Source organism: Marasmius oreades, chromosome 1, assembly GCF_018924745.1.
Source record: "Marasmius oreades isolate 03SP1 chromosome 1, whole genome shotgun sequence".
NCBI classification, from domain to species: Eukaryota; Fungi; Basidiomycota; class Agaricomycetes; order Agaricales; family Marasmiaceae; genus Marasmius; species Marasmius oreades.
Genome location: NC_057323.1, coordinates 3357269 through 3369760, shown reverse-complemented (window position 1 = coordinate 3369760; position 12492 = coordinate 3357269). Strand labels below are relative to the sequence as shown.

Genomic DNA, 12492 nt, shown 5'->3' with positions numbered 1-12492 from the left:
GTTTCCAGCTTTCCGTCATCTCAACTTTACAATGAAGCTCGATGCAACTGACCTCCGATACATTACCTCTGACGAATTTCGAGTTCTCACTGCCGTATGTATGTCTATGGCCTCCTTTTACCTGATACTTACCTCTCGATAAGGTCGAAATGGGGTCGAAAAATCACGAAGTGGTACCAACTATTCTCATCGCTCAAATATCGGGCCTGAGGAATGGAGGTGTCAATAAACTGATTGGTTCATTGGCAAAACGAAACTTGGTCTCAAGGGTTCAAAATGCAAAATGTGAGTTCATTCAATCTCGAGTGATACTGCTACTGACAGTCCGGCCAAGAACAGACGACGGCTATAGATTGACTTACGGCGGATACGATTACCTCGCGATGCGTGCTATGTCGAAAAGAGACACCATGAACTCTGTTGGCAATCAGATCGGTGTTGGGAAAGAATCAGGTAGAGCTCATACGCACAACGGCGTCTGCAACATGTGAACGTTTGTGATCCAGATATCTACATTGTTGCCGATGCTCAGGGGAAAGAGATGGTTTTAAAACTTCATCGGTGTGTACACAGCCATAACTCAACAGTTCTCCAGTTCATCGTCGTGAACACAGGCTTGGCCGTATGTCGTTCCGCACAATCAAACAAAACCGGGACTATCTTGGGAAAAGGAAATCAGCCTCTTGGATGTATATGTCCAGGTTAGCAGCTCAGAAAGAATGGGCATTCATGAAGGTGTGGGATTTGGTTCCATCGGATGCTACCAACTGATATAAATCCAGGTGTTGTACGAGCATGACTTCCCGGTCCCCAAGCCCATAGATCAATCGAGACACTGTATATTGATGGAGTTCATCGATTCATATCCGCTGTGAGTGCCGATTCGTAAATTTAATATTGTTCTGACTCGAATTAGTCGTCAAATAGATGATGTTCCGGCTCCAGGGAAGCTATACTCCTCCCTCATGGATCTCATTGTGAGGTTCGCCAGAGCCGGACTAATTCACGGAGATTTCAACGAATTCAATATCTTGATTCGGAGAACGACTGGGGATCCTGTCGTGATTGATTTCCCTCAGATGGTCAGCACATCACACGAGAACGCGGAATGGTGAGTAGCATATCGTGTTCCCCCCCTCTGTTTTAATATTCTCGGAATAGGTATTTCAACCGAGACGTTGAATGTATCAGAACGTTCTTCAGGCGTAGATTCAGATACGAAAGTGCGATCTATCCCAAGTTCAAACGTGTTTTAGTAGACGAGGAGGGCGAAACCGGTTTCCGTTTGGATGTGGAGGTAGCAGCGAGTGGATTCTCGCGTAAGGACATGAAAGATTTGGAAGAAGTAAGCCTACTTGACAGCCCCAGATCTGGACGGACATTAATAAGCTCGTCTGTTCCCAGTACATGGAAGTGGTCAAAACCGACAGCGCGGACGACGAAGACAGCGAAGAGGAGGAGGAGGAGGAAGAGGAAGAGAAAGTCGAGAATGGAGAAGCAGAAGTGGCAGTCACGCGAGTTTTCAATGCAAAAAAGGTAGAGAATACGCTCTCCGGACCCCTAGACCCACTCGGAGAAGACGAGGGGCCAGACAGTATCACACTGGAAGATGACCCACCATCTTCCTACTGTAGTGACATTTCAAGATCCCCGCCTAGGTCACGATCTGCCTCACCCTTCGCCAAAGGATTCCGGCAGACGAAGACTATCAGAGACGTGGTGGCGAGCAATCTCGAGAAGTCTCGCGCTCAACAGCAGAGGAAGTACCATTCCAAGCGTAGTACTCGCCGAGTAGGACGGCCCCGTGGAAGCAAAGCTAAACAAGATAGCCGTATAAAGCTGGACAGTGGTTGGGATTGATGTTTTATTCTACGAATATCAAAATCTGCATTATGTACAAGAAGTGTTGTACCTTGTTTGTTCGCATGCGAGCCCGAGTCGTCCACAGCACGGGGGCATAATTCGTGCTTCTGCCACATCTTTCGTTCAGACCAACCATTCTCAATACTATGGATCAAGCAGACCTCGAAACCTACAAAGTTCAGCTATCCCACGTCGAAGCTGCGCTCTCCTCGGAACCAGACAATACCGAACTTCAATCTCTTCGTAACGAGCTGAACGAGCTCATCGAACTAACCGAGGCAACACTTGCGCAAGCAGCAGCAGCTTCTTCTTCAAAGGCAGAATCTTCTCGAAAGTCTGCAACATCCACTCCTACACATACCTGGTCCGCAGGAAGCGAATGCCTTGCCAAATACTCCGGCGATGGTGGTTGGTATCCTGCTCGTATCACCTTTGTTGGAGGTTTGCCAGACAATAGGGTTTTCAGTATCGTTTTCAAGGGCTACAACACAACAGAACAAGTTAGGCTAGCAGATTTGAAGCCTATTCCGCCCAATTACAGCGCATCCATCCCATCCTCCAAACGGAAACTTAACCAACAGGAGGATGAAGAGCGGGAGAGGAAAAAGAAGAAGAACGAGAAGAAGTTGGAAGTTAGGGCTACCAAGGCCAAAGAGCAGACGGCGAAGCAAGCTAGCTGGCAGAAATTTGCAAAGAAGTCAGAAAAGAAAGGGGTTCACATAGCAGGGGTAGCCGGAACGAGTATCTTCAAAACACCGGACAATCCTCTAGGAAAAGGTGCGCACTACTTTACTTGCTTTTTGGGTTTTTAACTGATATCTTGTGTCCACAGTGGGAGTAACTGGTAGCGGCAAAGGTATGACTACAGTCGCTGCACAAAGCAAACACAAATTCGCTGTTACTGATGATGACAACTCTTGAGGTATGTTCTTACGCTCATCTCTCGGCCCTTACTTAATGACTGTCGCGCGCGTTCCCTCAAGGCGAAGTACAAGTGCGTCTGGACCTCTTCAAGAAGCAAAATAGTGATATCACTTGCTCTACCTAGATATTAGAACAGTATAAGGGTAACAGTGCCTGTTTCTGTGTGATATCCCATCTCTTTACTAAAGCCAAACCCTTGAAGCGTAAATTGCGCTCCTTCTGTCTCTCCATCTCAGGCACGATGGCTTGCAGTGGCTTGTTCGATAGGGACCACATCGAAGGCCAGTTCACTCATCAAATCTAAAAGCTGATCAGTACAGAATTCGAGCTTTTGAGGTTTTGTATACCCGTCAATGGTTCAGGCGGACGTCGGAGGAAGCTCATATTTCTATTACGGGACATTTGGACCCAGATGAGTAATCCTGGCAATGCATGTCTATCGCAAAGCTGGTTCAAGATTGCAGTTCTTTGATATTTTATTGTATTCTCCAAACGCACGAAAAACACAAAGATACCTTCAGTGGTGGAGATGGCGCTGTGAGAGGGGAAAGCAACGACTTCGTCCCCTCTTTCTGAATAACCTTTTAGTGAGGCGTGCTACATCACCCTTATACTTTTTGACCTGATAACTGGATTGGCTCTTTGAGCCTTGACATTTCCTGAATCCGGATACATGACGTCCAGGTCCCCACGGTGTTAATCCGCCTTTCTGCTCCACTTGTATACAATGAGGGTCATTTACGGTGAACGATGGAGCGCCAGATTAGGGAGGTCCTTGGTGCGTCAAATTCTCACTGCTGTCAGATCCAGCCCAGTGGAAGTGATCAAACGCAATCTGGTTCGGCGACTACTTAATGGTAAGTAGCTATTCCCGAGGTGCCAATCACAATCTCAATTTGCGTAGCAGATCCCGCGAATGTCGAAACTCTCGTCTTATGGTTCATAATGCCATAAGGATCCTCGAAGGCGTTTAGTCACAGGCGTTGGCATGGCTCCAGGAAGTGAGCTCGAATTATGGTTGTATTATGGTAAGCTTAGCAAGTTTCTACATAGTCCAACACGGTCGGGTCCCCGTAACAGGCGAGTAAACTAATTCTGATACATGATCTTCGAGGCGTTTCTATATTGAAGTAGTAATTCTTTCTCCAGGTTCTCGTTCTGGTCAAAGCCACAGACGATAAGATTTGGTGTCAAATTCCTTTTGTTCTTCATTTGAACTTACCGCGCGCTGTAGCTCGAGTATCTTGAGTCTCGCCGATGAAGCTTCATGTTGTTGTCCCGCGACCATGCTCTATCGATAAAACCCCGGAATTTAAGAATGTTCACGCTGTCCGGTCAGTGGTGGTCTGCTCACCTTGGCGGTTTTAGAATTCAGGCCCTTGTAGCGCTCCAGTTGGTCGAACGCTACTGGCCAATAACCGAGACTTGCGATAGGAAATACTTGGGTCAGTAAGTAGATTCTCCTACGACCGCAACGAGGTTCACTCTACCTGATCAGTTGGGTGTGCAGTTTATCGATATGCGCCTCGAGACTCGCGAGGTATATTGTGCGTCTGTGGGGTGCTCCCAGCGTCGATCTTTTGGTGTGCAAATCATTGGTGAGAAACGCGTGCGCGCGACGGGTTAAAATAAAATCCAACCCACAGTTCATACGGAGTGAAGATGTGTTTCTCAAGTGCGTGATTCCACACCTTTCGTCGCTTTACTTCTTCCTTCTTCGCGAGTAGGCGGGCGTATGGATGGCTGATGTTTGTGGTCGGTCGATGCTGTTGCGACGCGCCTTTCACACTTGGTCTCAATCCTTCTCCCATCACTTGAGAGTCGGGCAAGGGGCGCGCGAGCACCCTTGATCGATGATCTGGCAAGGTGGGAATACTGATCGTAGGTATGGAGATCTCGCACTGGGAATCGGCTGCTGAAGAGCATTTGGGAATCTGGGCTTGTTGGGAGAGATGGTAGGTACCGGTGGCTGGCGAGTGCATCTTGTCGAGGTGGAAGGAGGAAGAGCTCACGGCGAAGATTCTTATACTCGATTCACGCCGGGTAGTCAAATAAAAAACTGAATACCAGTCTGGACGAGGGGATACTGTCAATTTGGCAAAAGAAGGTGTGATTTGTGTGATAAGCTAAGAAGAGGGTGGGTACGTACCTCTCGAATTTTTTGTTCATGTTGCATTGGTTGCGGCGGGATCTCATCGAGAGTTGGTACAGCTTTGATTCACAAGAGTTGATTCGATTTGATTGTTTTTCCAGCATGTTCCATGCAGTTCAAACAAGACGATAAGTCTCCAGGCGCAGTCCGCTAGAACCGTGGGGAGTTGCGCGTGGCATGGCGTACCTCGCTTCGAACTTGTCCCGTTTCTCTTAATTAGCGGCTCTGTCAACAGTCAAAAGCCACTGGCAGCGCAGCCGGGACTCTGCTACTTCGGTGCTTCATGATCGACTTTCCTGACGTCTTCATCCACCTTCAACACCTCTGAGCTCTCGATGTACACAACGGCTTCATACAACTGTCCAGAGCAGGACGATTTCTTGCAATTGCAATATCCTGATTTTGACTCTCAACCATCGGAGGAATATCCCATCTATCCCTATCCAATTCTTTCGACCCGTGTCTCCGCAGACTCAGAGATCCAACAGCCTGAACATGGCGGATTGGGTCTTGAACAATGGCAGTCGACAGAATTTTATGCCGGTTCGACTCACTGCGACTCTTACTCTCCCCAATCGTTCTATCGAGGCCCTGTACCACTTCACGCCCCCGCTCCAGTCCCAATAACAATACCGGCTTTGGGACTTCAAGACAAAGTCGAAAACTCTGATTACTCTCCGACTCTCGGTTCTCAGTCGCCATCTGCTCTAGATTCAGTTCGTTCAGTCGCGGTGCGGTCACCGTCTCTGGCAGCCGCCTCTCACTGCGAAACAGGCGTCATCGACCGCTGCTCATCGATAATCTCTACATTCCCCACACCCAGCGAATTACTCTGCGAGATTAAAAACAGCCAAGGGACGACCAGTCCCAAGTCCGACTCGAGTGAACATGACTCGTCGCCCCGGAACGTACAGTCATTCCAACCAATGGATGCTTTGCCCAGAGGCCAGCCTTCCAGGTCTGTCGTCGTCATCTCCTCAAAACTGACACAGTCAGTAGCTGAATATTTCTTCGATTGATCAGAGATGGTATATCCTCGCACGAGAAGAAACGTCAGCTCCTTGAATGCCTAGAGCAGTACGTCATATACTTACACGAACAACTTACTCTCTTGGGGGCGGAACCCGTCTCACTTGAACGCGTCGACAACTATCGCGGTTTGGGTAGCCGTTCCATCAGAGTGAGGGTCCTACTTCCTTTTTCCCCCTTCTTTGCTCTAATCATCCCTTTTTCAGACTCTACTCCTTCATATGGAGAACACGAACGAGAAGCTCAGCCACAAGGTCATTGCGGAAGAGGAAAGGGTAGGTGTTTCGTTGCCCTTTCAACCTTCCGTGACCAGTCATCAACATAGTTTGAATTCAGTTTCTCAAGCTTCGTGAGGCCTATTACAGACAGGGTGAATTCGCAAGCCTAGGGCACACCGAGCTTTCTCCAACTGGCAATCGCGGTATTTAATCCCTTCCATGGCGCTTGTCGAGAAAGGCGTTCGTTACCCTATCGGGTCATTCTGTACTGTACAAAACATCTTTTAATTTGGGCAACTCGCCTAACAGACATCCTGAGGATGAAAAGAGGATAAGTCATATTTGCTTGAAAGGTGTAATGTACGATTTCAGCAACAAACAGATCACGTCCAAAGATATCAAATGTGTATACGTAGAAATTTCCTTCTGATTCTTAAAGGTCTTGATATGGGGGTAAATCCTCGTCTTTGTCACGTTTAGGCTCCCCGTCCGATCTCCCATCTGACCCCAATTGGGTTCCACCTGCCTTCAAAAGCTTCTCCCGTTCCTCCCTCTCCAGCCTCTTCTTTTCATCCTCTGCGCTTTCGTAACGCGGCGAGTCGGTGGTTGACGGTGGCGCATTAGCATGGGCCTGGGAATAGGCAGTAGCCAATCTTTTCTTCTCTTCCTCCGCGCTACTCCATTTGGAAGCGGCGTTTGCATTTGATGGCTCTGTAAACAGAGGGGGATCGGCAGAGGAGGTTGCGGATTTCAAGTCACGAAGTGACCCACTAGCAGGACCTGGGCCGGATGCGCCAGCAGAGACTGGGACTCCAGTTTCTGCTACAGTAGGTGTAGTTCCCGGGAAAATAGGTTTGATGGGGTCAGGCGCAGCTACAGGAATGGGAGAGGTGGTTGGCGAGTTCGAGGCAACATTATAATTACTATTATTTGGGCTTAGAGCTGGAATAGGCGCCGGATTCAAATTCAAATCAGATGGATTGATTGGTGGCGAGACCGGCGAGACCTGGCTATTTGCCGAGACGGGGGCTGTAGCTCGCGGCGAATGTTCCGTATCCTTGATGTTGGAGGGGGCGTTGGCGCCAGGTGGAGGGGTTAAGGGCAATCCAGGATGTGTCGCAGTAGAGAGGGAAGAATTCATACTCGACAATTCACTAGCATGGCTCTCTCCGAAGCTGCGCGTGTCGGATCGACTGAGCTCGGACGCGTTACTGTGGGAAGGGAGATTGATGTGACCGGTCTTGTAGTTGTCAAGAGCGCGTTGAAGAGCAGCTCGTATACTTCCCGTACGTTGAGCGCCAGTGTAGGGACTAGACTCACTGGGAGGCACCGTCGGTAAAACCTCGACGAGGCTGCTACCGGCATGACAGACGAGAACAAGTTTCTCTCCGTACTATGAAGAAAATGAGTCGGACGAACCAGTGGGTGATGCATTACTAACCTCACGCAGAGCTTCAAATTTAAGGGACTCGGATGCCTTGACACCCTGACGTTTGAGAAGTTCAACTTCAGCTTCCATACTGGCGTCGTCTGCCTCGGCCTTTTTGAGCTGTTCTCTCAGCTCCGCAAGCTTCTTTTCCATTCCTTTAGGTTGATCATGCTCGATTCTGGCGATCTGAGTGCGAAAACTAGCACGAATGTTCCGTCTAGGAGCTAGCGTAGCTTCGGCATCCCGTAGAGCTTTCAAAGGTGCACGAGCAGCATCCAGCTTGACAGCCAAAGAGCTAGCAAGAGAACCTTGAACAAAGTTCAAGTAGGCGAGTCTGTCGGTCACTGACGCAGACATCAGTGCCTATCTGTGAATAAATTTGATCTGACATACCATCCTTGAGATCATCCGGTTCCTCCTGGCCCCACAAGTAGAGCTCCTTACTCTGTGCTTTGGAATCACGAGATACGTTATCAAAATCGATCGCAACGCCCTTCTCAGTTGTAATGATCTTTTGCATAGGTGAAGATGATCTAGACAATCGATGAAGGATCGAAGATCGTAAACTGGGACAACGAACGAAAGCACACATACCCGTATTGCTGTTGAAGGCTTCGGAGTCCATGTGAGATGGCCTCAAATGTATGAGATTTGTGTGCAGTTCCTTGCGCTCCTTCGTTCGCGCTAGGCTGAGCTGCTGAGTCGGGAGACGTGGGTCTACCATGACCGGGGAGGTGTTGTCCCAACGAAGAGGATTGTAAAGCTGTTTGAGCCTTGTCTGCAAAAGATGAAAGGAAACCTGGGACAGGCATGATGGTGGTTGAGGATCAAAAAGGGGCGACGTCATTTGTGATGTACTCGTGTGGTATAGAGCATTTGTGTCATGCTTATAAGAAACATATACACGTTAAACAAACACGATTCAAGGTACTTAGTAGATATGAATTATAAAATAAAAACAGAATCCAAAGACGATGGTATATGTACTTCAAACTGTGATCTTCTTCGCTCCTTTTTTCTTTTCTGAATCCTTGTGCGACAAAAACTCGACCTCAGTTGCTAACGGTCCTGCCAATTTTGCGTTCTCTGGGTATCCTAGAACACTGTACTTGAAATGACGGCCAACCCCTTCGATACGCTCCTTTAATCCTCCTTCTTCCGTTGCTGATACGCCAGGCGCCAATCGTGTCCAGATTGACAACCGGTAGAATTGCGGACGAGTTGATACAATTACCCCGGTAATGAGGGATGCAGGTGTTGGTGAGGAAGGGTCGGCTGTAGTCAATGATGGATCGAAAGTCTCCCCGATGGCAGCCAGCATCTGGCAAAGTTTATCTACATGCTTGGAGCGAGGATAGCCAGATAGAATAACAAACCGTGTATAACCACATTTTGTCCACATTTCCCCTGTTTTTGTCTTTGGGAAGTTGAATGCTCCATTTCCCACCGTTTTTGTTTGCTTCATCCTCCCAAGCCGGAATGATTCCTTCCTGGAACGCGAGGTATGTTCAGGATTCGCGGTTTTATTTGAAAAAGGTTTTCTCTTACCTTGAAAAGATAATAATTTGCTTTTTGAGGTAACTGAGAGGGTGGGACAATGTTGTTGTACAGACTGTCCGTATGGTTGTTAGTCACCGCTGCCCATCACGGTAGATATCAGTCAACGTACCCCCAGAATTCCTCGACACTATCGAAGCTAATTACACGTTTGATATCTTCCATCCAGCCTTGAGCAGCAGCTGGGCCCGGGGTCTGAGCTACAGGGGTCGGAGGGAAGGCGGAAACGGGGGTTTGAGGAAGATTACGACCTTTGGTTGCTGGTGAGTCAAACCAGAGAGTCCAAGACGAATACAGCGGATGCTTTGAAATGTCAAATGTGTTTTATGACGGAGATCGTGCAACACACCTTGACGTTGAAATTTGTAGGGTCACTGAAGACGGTTCGAATGCTTTCCGCCTGACTTTCCATGTTGACTTCTTGAACTTCTCCAGACTCTTTTGAGTCCTCCTCGATGTCAGGATGGTCCGCCATCGCAGCTGACAATGCATTTCTGGAAGCGGTGAGAGCAGGACCGGTCAAGGTGGAAGCCATGATGATTTATTGAGAGAGAAACAGTTTATAGCGATTGGACAGCAAGGAGTGGTGCAGATGAGAGATGATTTTGACAATAGACGGAGACCTGTTGCAGAACGAAAGAAAACCGATTAGAAAGAGATATACGAACAATGATGTGAGTGGTAACTGAAGAAAAGTAGTTTGTGTAAGCCTTTTCCCAGGATGAGTGGCAGCCGGACGGCTAGATCCGATTCAGGTTCGGCCCCAATTATCGGATAAAATTATATCGCCTGGGCTGACTGATGGTATATTTTCCTCCTCCACCAATCCTCCACCGCGCTCTATGCAGCCTTTCAATGCGAAGCTAGTTGCTGCAGCTTCAGGCTCTACCATGACAGCCTTGACTAGTGCGTCTTCTCTCCACTCCTTATTCCTTTGGCGTCAACTTAACTTCGTTTGCAGTGACCCCGTTCGACGTGGTGAAGACGAGGCTTCAAACACAACGGCCTGCTCCAGAACCTCTGTTTCCTCGACCGCCTCCTAATATGTGCTGTAGGCCAGGTCAGCTTCAATGTGTTCGAAATATGTCTTCGTATGCACGTACACTCGCCGGGGAAGAATTTGTTTGCGTCTGGGAGAATGGTGTCTTCAAAACCGAGAGGGTGAACGGGTTTTTGGATGCCATTCGCCATGTGGTCCGTGCGGAAGGTGTCCGTGGGCTATGGAAGGGTGCTGGAACAACATTGTAAGTACCCCATGCCTTCTATCACCCAAGTGTTTCTGATTAAGGCATCGCAGAGTGATCGGTGTACCGTCTTCAACGAGTTACATGCTCACCTATGACCACCTCTTGAATGTCACCTTACCTCCCCTCCTTCCTTCTTCATTAGTCCCACTAACCTCTGGTATGCTCGCTCGGACCGCAATCTCCACGATTATATCACCATTAGAGCTGATACGTACCAATCTTCAGTCAACGCCGATATCCGCCGAGACCCCCCACACACTCCGCTCAGTCCTCGTATCCATAGGTGGGCTGGCCAGATCACAAGGCTTTGCCTCACTTTGGAGAGGCCTCGGGCCTACGCTATGGCGGGATGTGCCCTTCTCTGGTATTTATTGGGCCAGTTACGAGTCTTGCAAGAAGACTTTTGCCAGATTTAGAGCAGAAGGAGCATGGGTAGCGTTCGTCAGTGGTGCAGTGAGCGGAACATCTGCTGCATTAATAACATCTCCGCTGGATGTTGTCAAGACACGCCGCCAAGCTCTGGTGATGTCCCCGGCGGACACTCATACATCTTCCCTCCAACTGATAAAACAAATCTTACGGACTGAAGGCGCTCCTGCCTTATTTGTTGGTCTCACACCTCGGATAGCAAAAATTGCGCCTGCTTGTGGAATCATGATTGCTTGCTTTGAAGTACGTCTATCCATTGAAGCAACTCTTGTTAACCGAACTCACGGGACTCGTGCAGGGCATTGGGAAGTTTCTGTCAAGAACTTGAGACGCCTGTCAAGGATTCGTCGTTCGAGATTCAGTTCCTATAGAATTTATAGACCCACCATCCCAAGTTCCTTATACACGTGATAATGTACCAATGGATAATCTATGTAGCACTATTATAATAGATACAGCTATTATGGTTTGTGGATTTCCTATCGTTTGAGATCCTGTAAAGTCCATTGAAAATCGTAAGTCTTCCATGTATGTTCACTACCCTAGCCTGTTCAACTGCTTATTAGCGGCTGAAAGTTTGCCCCCAGTTCGGTCCACTTCGTTGGAGAGGTCATCCAGCAATTGGATCTGTGTGCCGATTTCGGCAGATATGGCCTCCCCGAGGTGCTGTTGGCGACGAAGTATAGTCGTGAGTTGGGAGAGCTGCCCCTCTTGCTGCTGCATCTGGGTCTGTTGTAGTGAGAAGACGCCATGGTTATCTAGAGGACGCGTTTCCTCCGTTTCCTCTGGTTTGACCGGTGCTCCAAACACCCGCGTGACGCGAGTAAACGCATTGCCTCCAAGAAGGGCCTCTCGATCAGAGGCCGCCGGAGCAGTGGTCGCAAAGGCAACAGAGTTCCGATTTGTCTGTTGCTGCCGAGCCACCGAAACCATCTTTCCCAACTTCTCACATTCATCCTGCAGTCGTGCGACCATATCTGTCCGTCTTTGCAACTCTCCTTCACTCAACCCCATCATGGCAAGCTCCCGTAAGCCCGTTCCCAGAATCCCTATGCGAGATAAAACACCAGCTAGCTTTTGCTTGGCAGCAACATTGGATTTGTGAGATGCGTTGATATCTCCTTGGTCTGACAGGGCCTCTCGTTTGTTGATGTCTGCACGAACATCACGCAAACGATTCTGAATCTCCTGTTGTTCTTCCAGCCATGAAGTAGAGCTGAATTGAGTCGGGGGGCCACCAATAACTCCTGCCTGCTTGCCGATCGGGATGCCAAGGAAGTCTTTGAATGCAAAGGTTTCCCGCCATATATCATCCTTAGCACTGACAATGGCTCTGAGATAAAACTCGAGTCCAACCTTGCGTTCTTCGAGTAACTGGGGGTCTGAATGGGAACGAAATAAGGAGAACTTGTGTTTGGGAGGTAGGGGAGCTGGGGGAGGTGCACCGGTAGCTTTCGTTAGCTCGACATTGAGATCGTCGAACTCTGAATAGCGTCGCCACATAGTCCATGAACGTACATTGGCCTGTATCTGGATTCGATAAACGGTGTGAGGCTTTGGTTTTGGACGTTCTTGGTAGTCGATGATGTGAACTGCTTGAATCGCGCTCATGATGTTTGAACTGAGCTCAATTTGTTGACATCT

General features: G+C 48.6%; 7 protein-coding genes across 7 annotated transcripts; 4 read left to right on the top strand and 3 right to left on the bottom strand.

The window, feature by feature from the left end:
* Positions 1–31: 31 nt before the first annotated feature.
* E1B28_001142 (uncharacterized protein) lies at positions 32–1860 on the top strand (the record flags this gene model as incomplete). The annotated part of the gene is made up of 9 exons (XM_043147048.1): positions 32–94; positions 144–285; positions 340–453; positions 507–561; positions 615–735; positions 783–871; positions 917–1111; positions 1162–1345; positions 1405–1860. The coding sequence occupies 9 exons, from the start codon at positions 32–34 to the stop codon at positions 1858–1860; spliced, it is 1419 nt and encodes a 472-aa protein (XP_043015753.1).
* A 149-nt stretch (positions 1861–2009) lies between these two features.
* On the top strand, positions 2010–2784 carry E1B28_001141 (uncharacterized protein; the record flags this gene model as incomplete). The annotated part of the gene is made up of 2 exons (XM_043147047.1): positions 2010–2640; positions 2696–2784. 2 exons carry the CDS (start codon positions 2010–2012, stop codon positions 2782–2784), a joined length of 720 nt encoding a protein of 239 aa, XP_043015752.1.
* A 2490-nt stretch (positions 2785–5274) lies between these two features.
* E1B28_001140 (uncharacterized protein) lies at positions 5275–6397 on the top strand (the record flags this gene model as incomplete). The annotated part of the gene is made up of 4 exons (XM_043147046.1): positions 5275–5897; positions 5963–6119; positions 6175–6243; positions 6305–6397. 4 exons carry the CDS (start codon positions 5275–5277, stop codon positions 6395–6397), a joined length of 942 nt encoding a protein of 313 aa, XP_043015751.1.
* A 222-nt stretch (positions 6398–6619) lies between these two features.
* E1B28_001139 (uncharacterized protein) lies at positions 6620–8427 on the bottom strand (the record flags this gene model as incomplete). Its single annotated transcript, XM_043147045.1, has 4 exons — positions 6620–7579; positions 7628–7959; positions 8009–8148; positions 8210–8427. The coding sequence occupies 4 exons, from the start codon at positions 8425–8427 to the stop codon at positions 6620–6622; spliced, it is 1650 nt and encodes a 549-aa protein (XP_043015750.1).
* A 176-nt stretch (positions 8428–8603) lies between these two features.
* On the bottom strand, positions 8604–9707 carry E1B28_001138 (uncharacterized protein; the record flags this gene model as incomplete). Its single annotated transcript, XM_043147044.1, has 5 exons — positions 8604–8936; positions 8992–9105; positions 9164–9227; positions 9285–9475; positions 9522–9707. The coding sequence occupies 5 exons, from the start codon at positions 9705–9707 to the stop codon at positions 8604–8606; spliced, it is 888 nt and encodes a 295-aa protein (XP_043015749.1).
* A 273-nt stretch (positions 9708–9980) lies between these two features.
* E1B28_001136 (uncharacterized protein) lies at positions 9981–12482 on the top strand. Its single transcript, XM_043147043.1, has 4 exons — positions 9981–10078; positions 10134–10416; positions 10470–11091; positions 11147–12482. The coding sequence occupies exons 1-4, from the start codon at positions 10015–10017 to the stop codon at positions 11174–11176; spliced, it is 999 nt and encodes a 332-aa protein (XP_043015747.1). The 5' UTR covers positions 9981–10014; the 3' UTR covers positions 11177–12482.
* On the bottom strand, positions 11386–12459 carry E1B28_001137 (uncharacterized protein; the record flags this gene model as incomplete). The annotated part of the gene is made up of 1 exon (XM_043147042.1): positions 11386–12459. The coding sequence occupies one exon, from the start codon at positions 12457–12459 to the stop codon at positions 11386–11388; it is 1074 nt and encodes a 357-aa protein (XP_043015748.1).
* Positions 12483–12492: the final 10 nt, after the last annotated feature.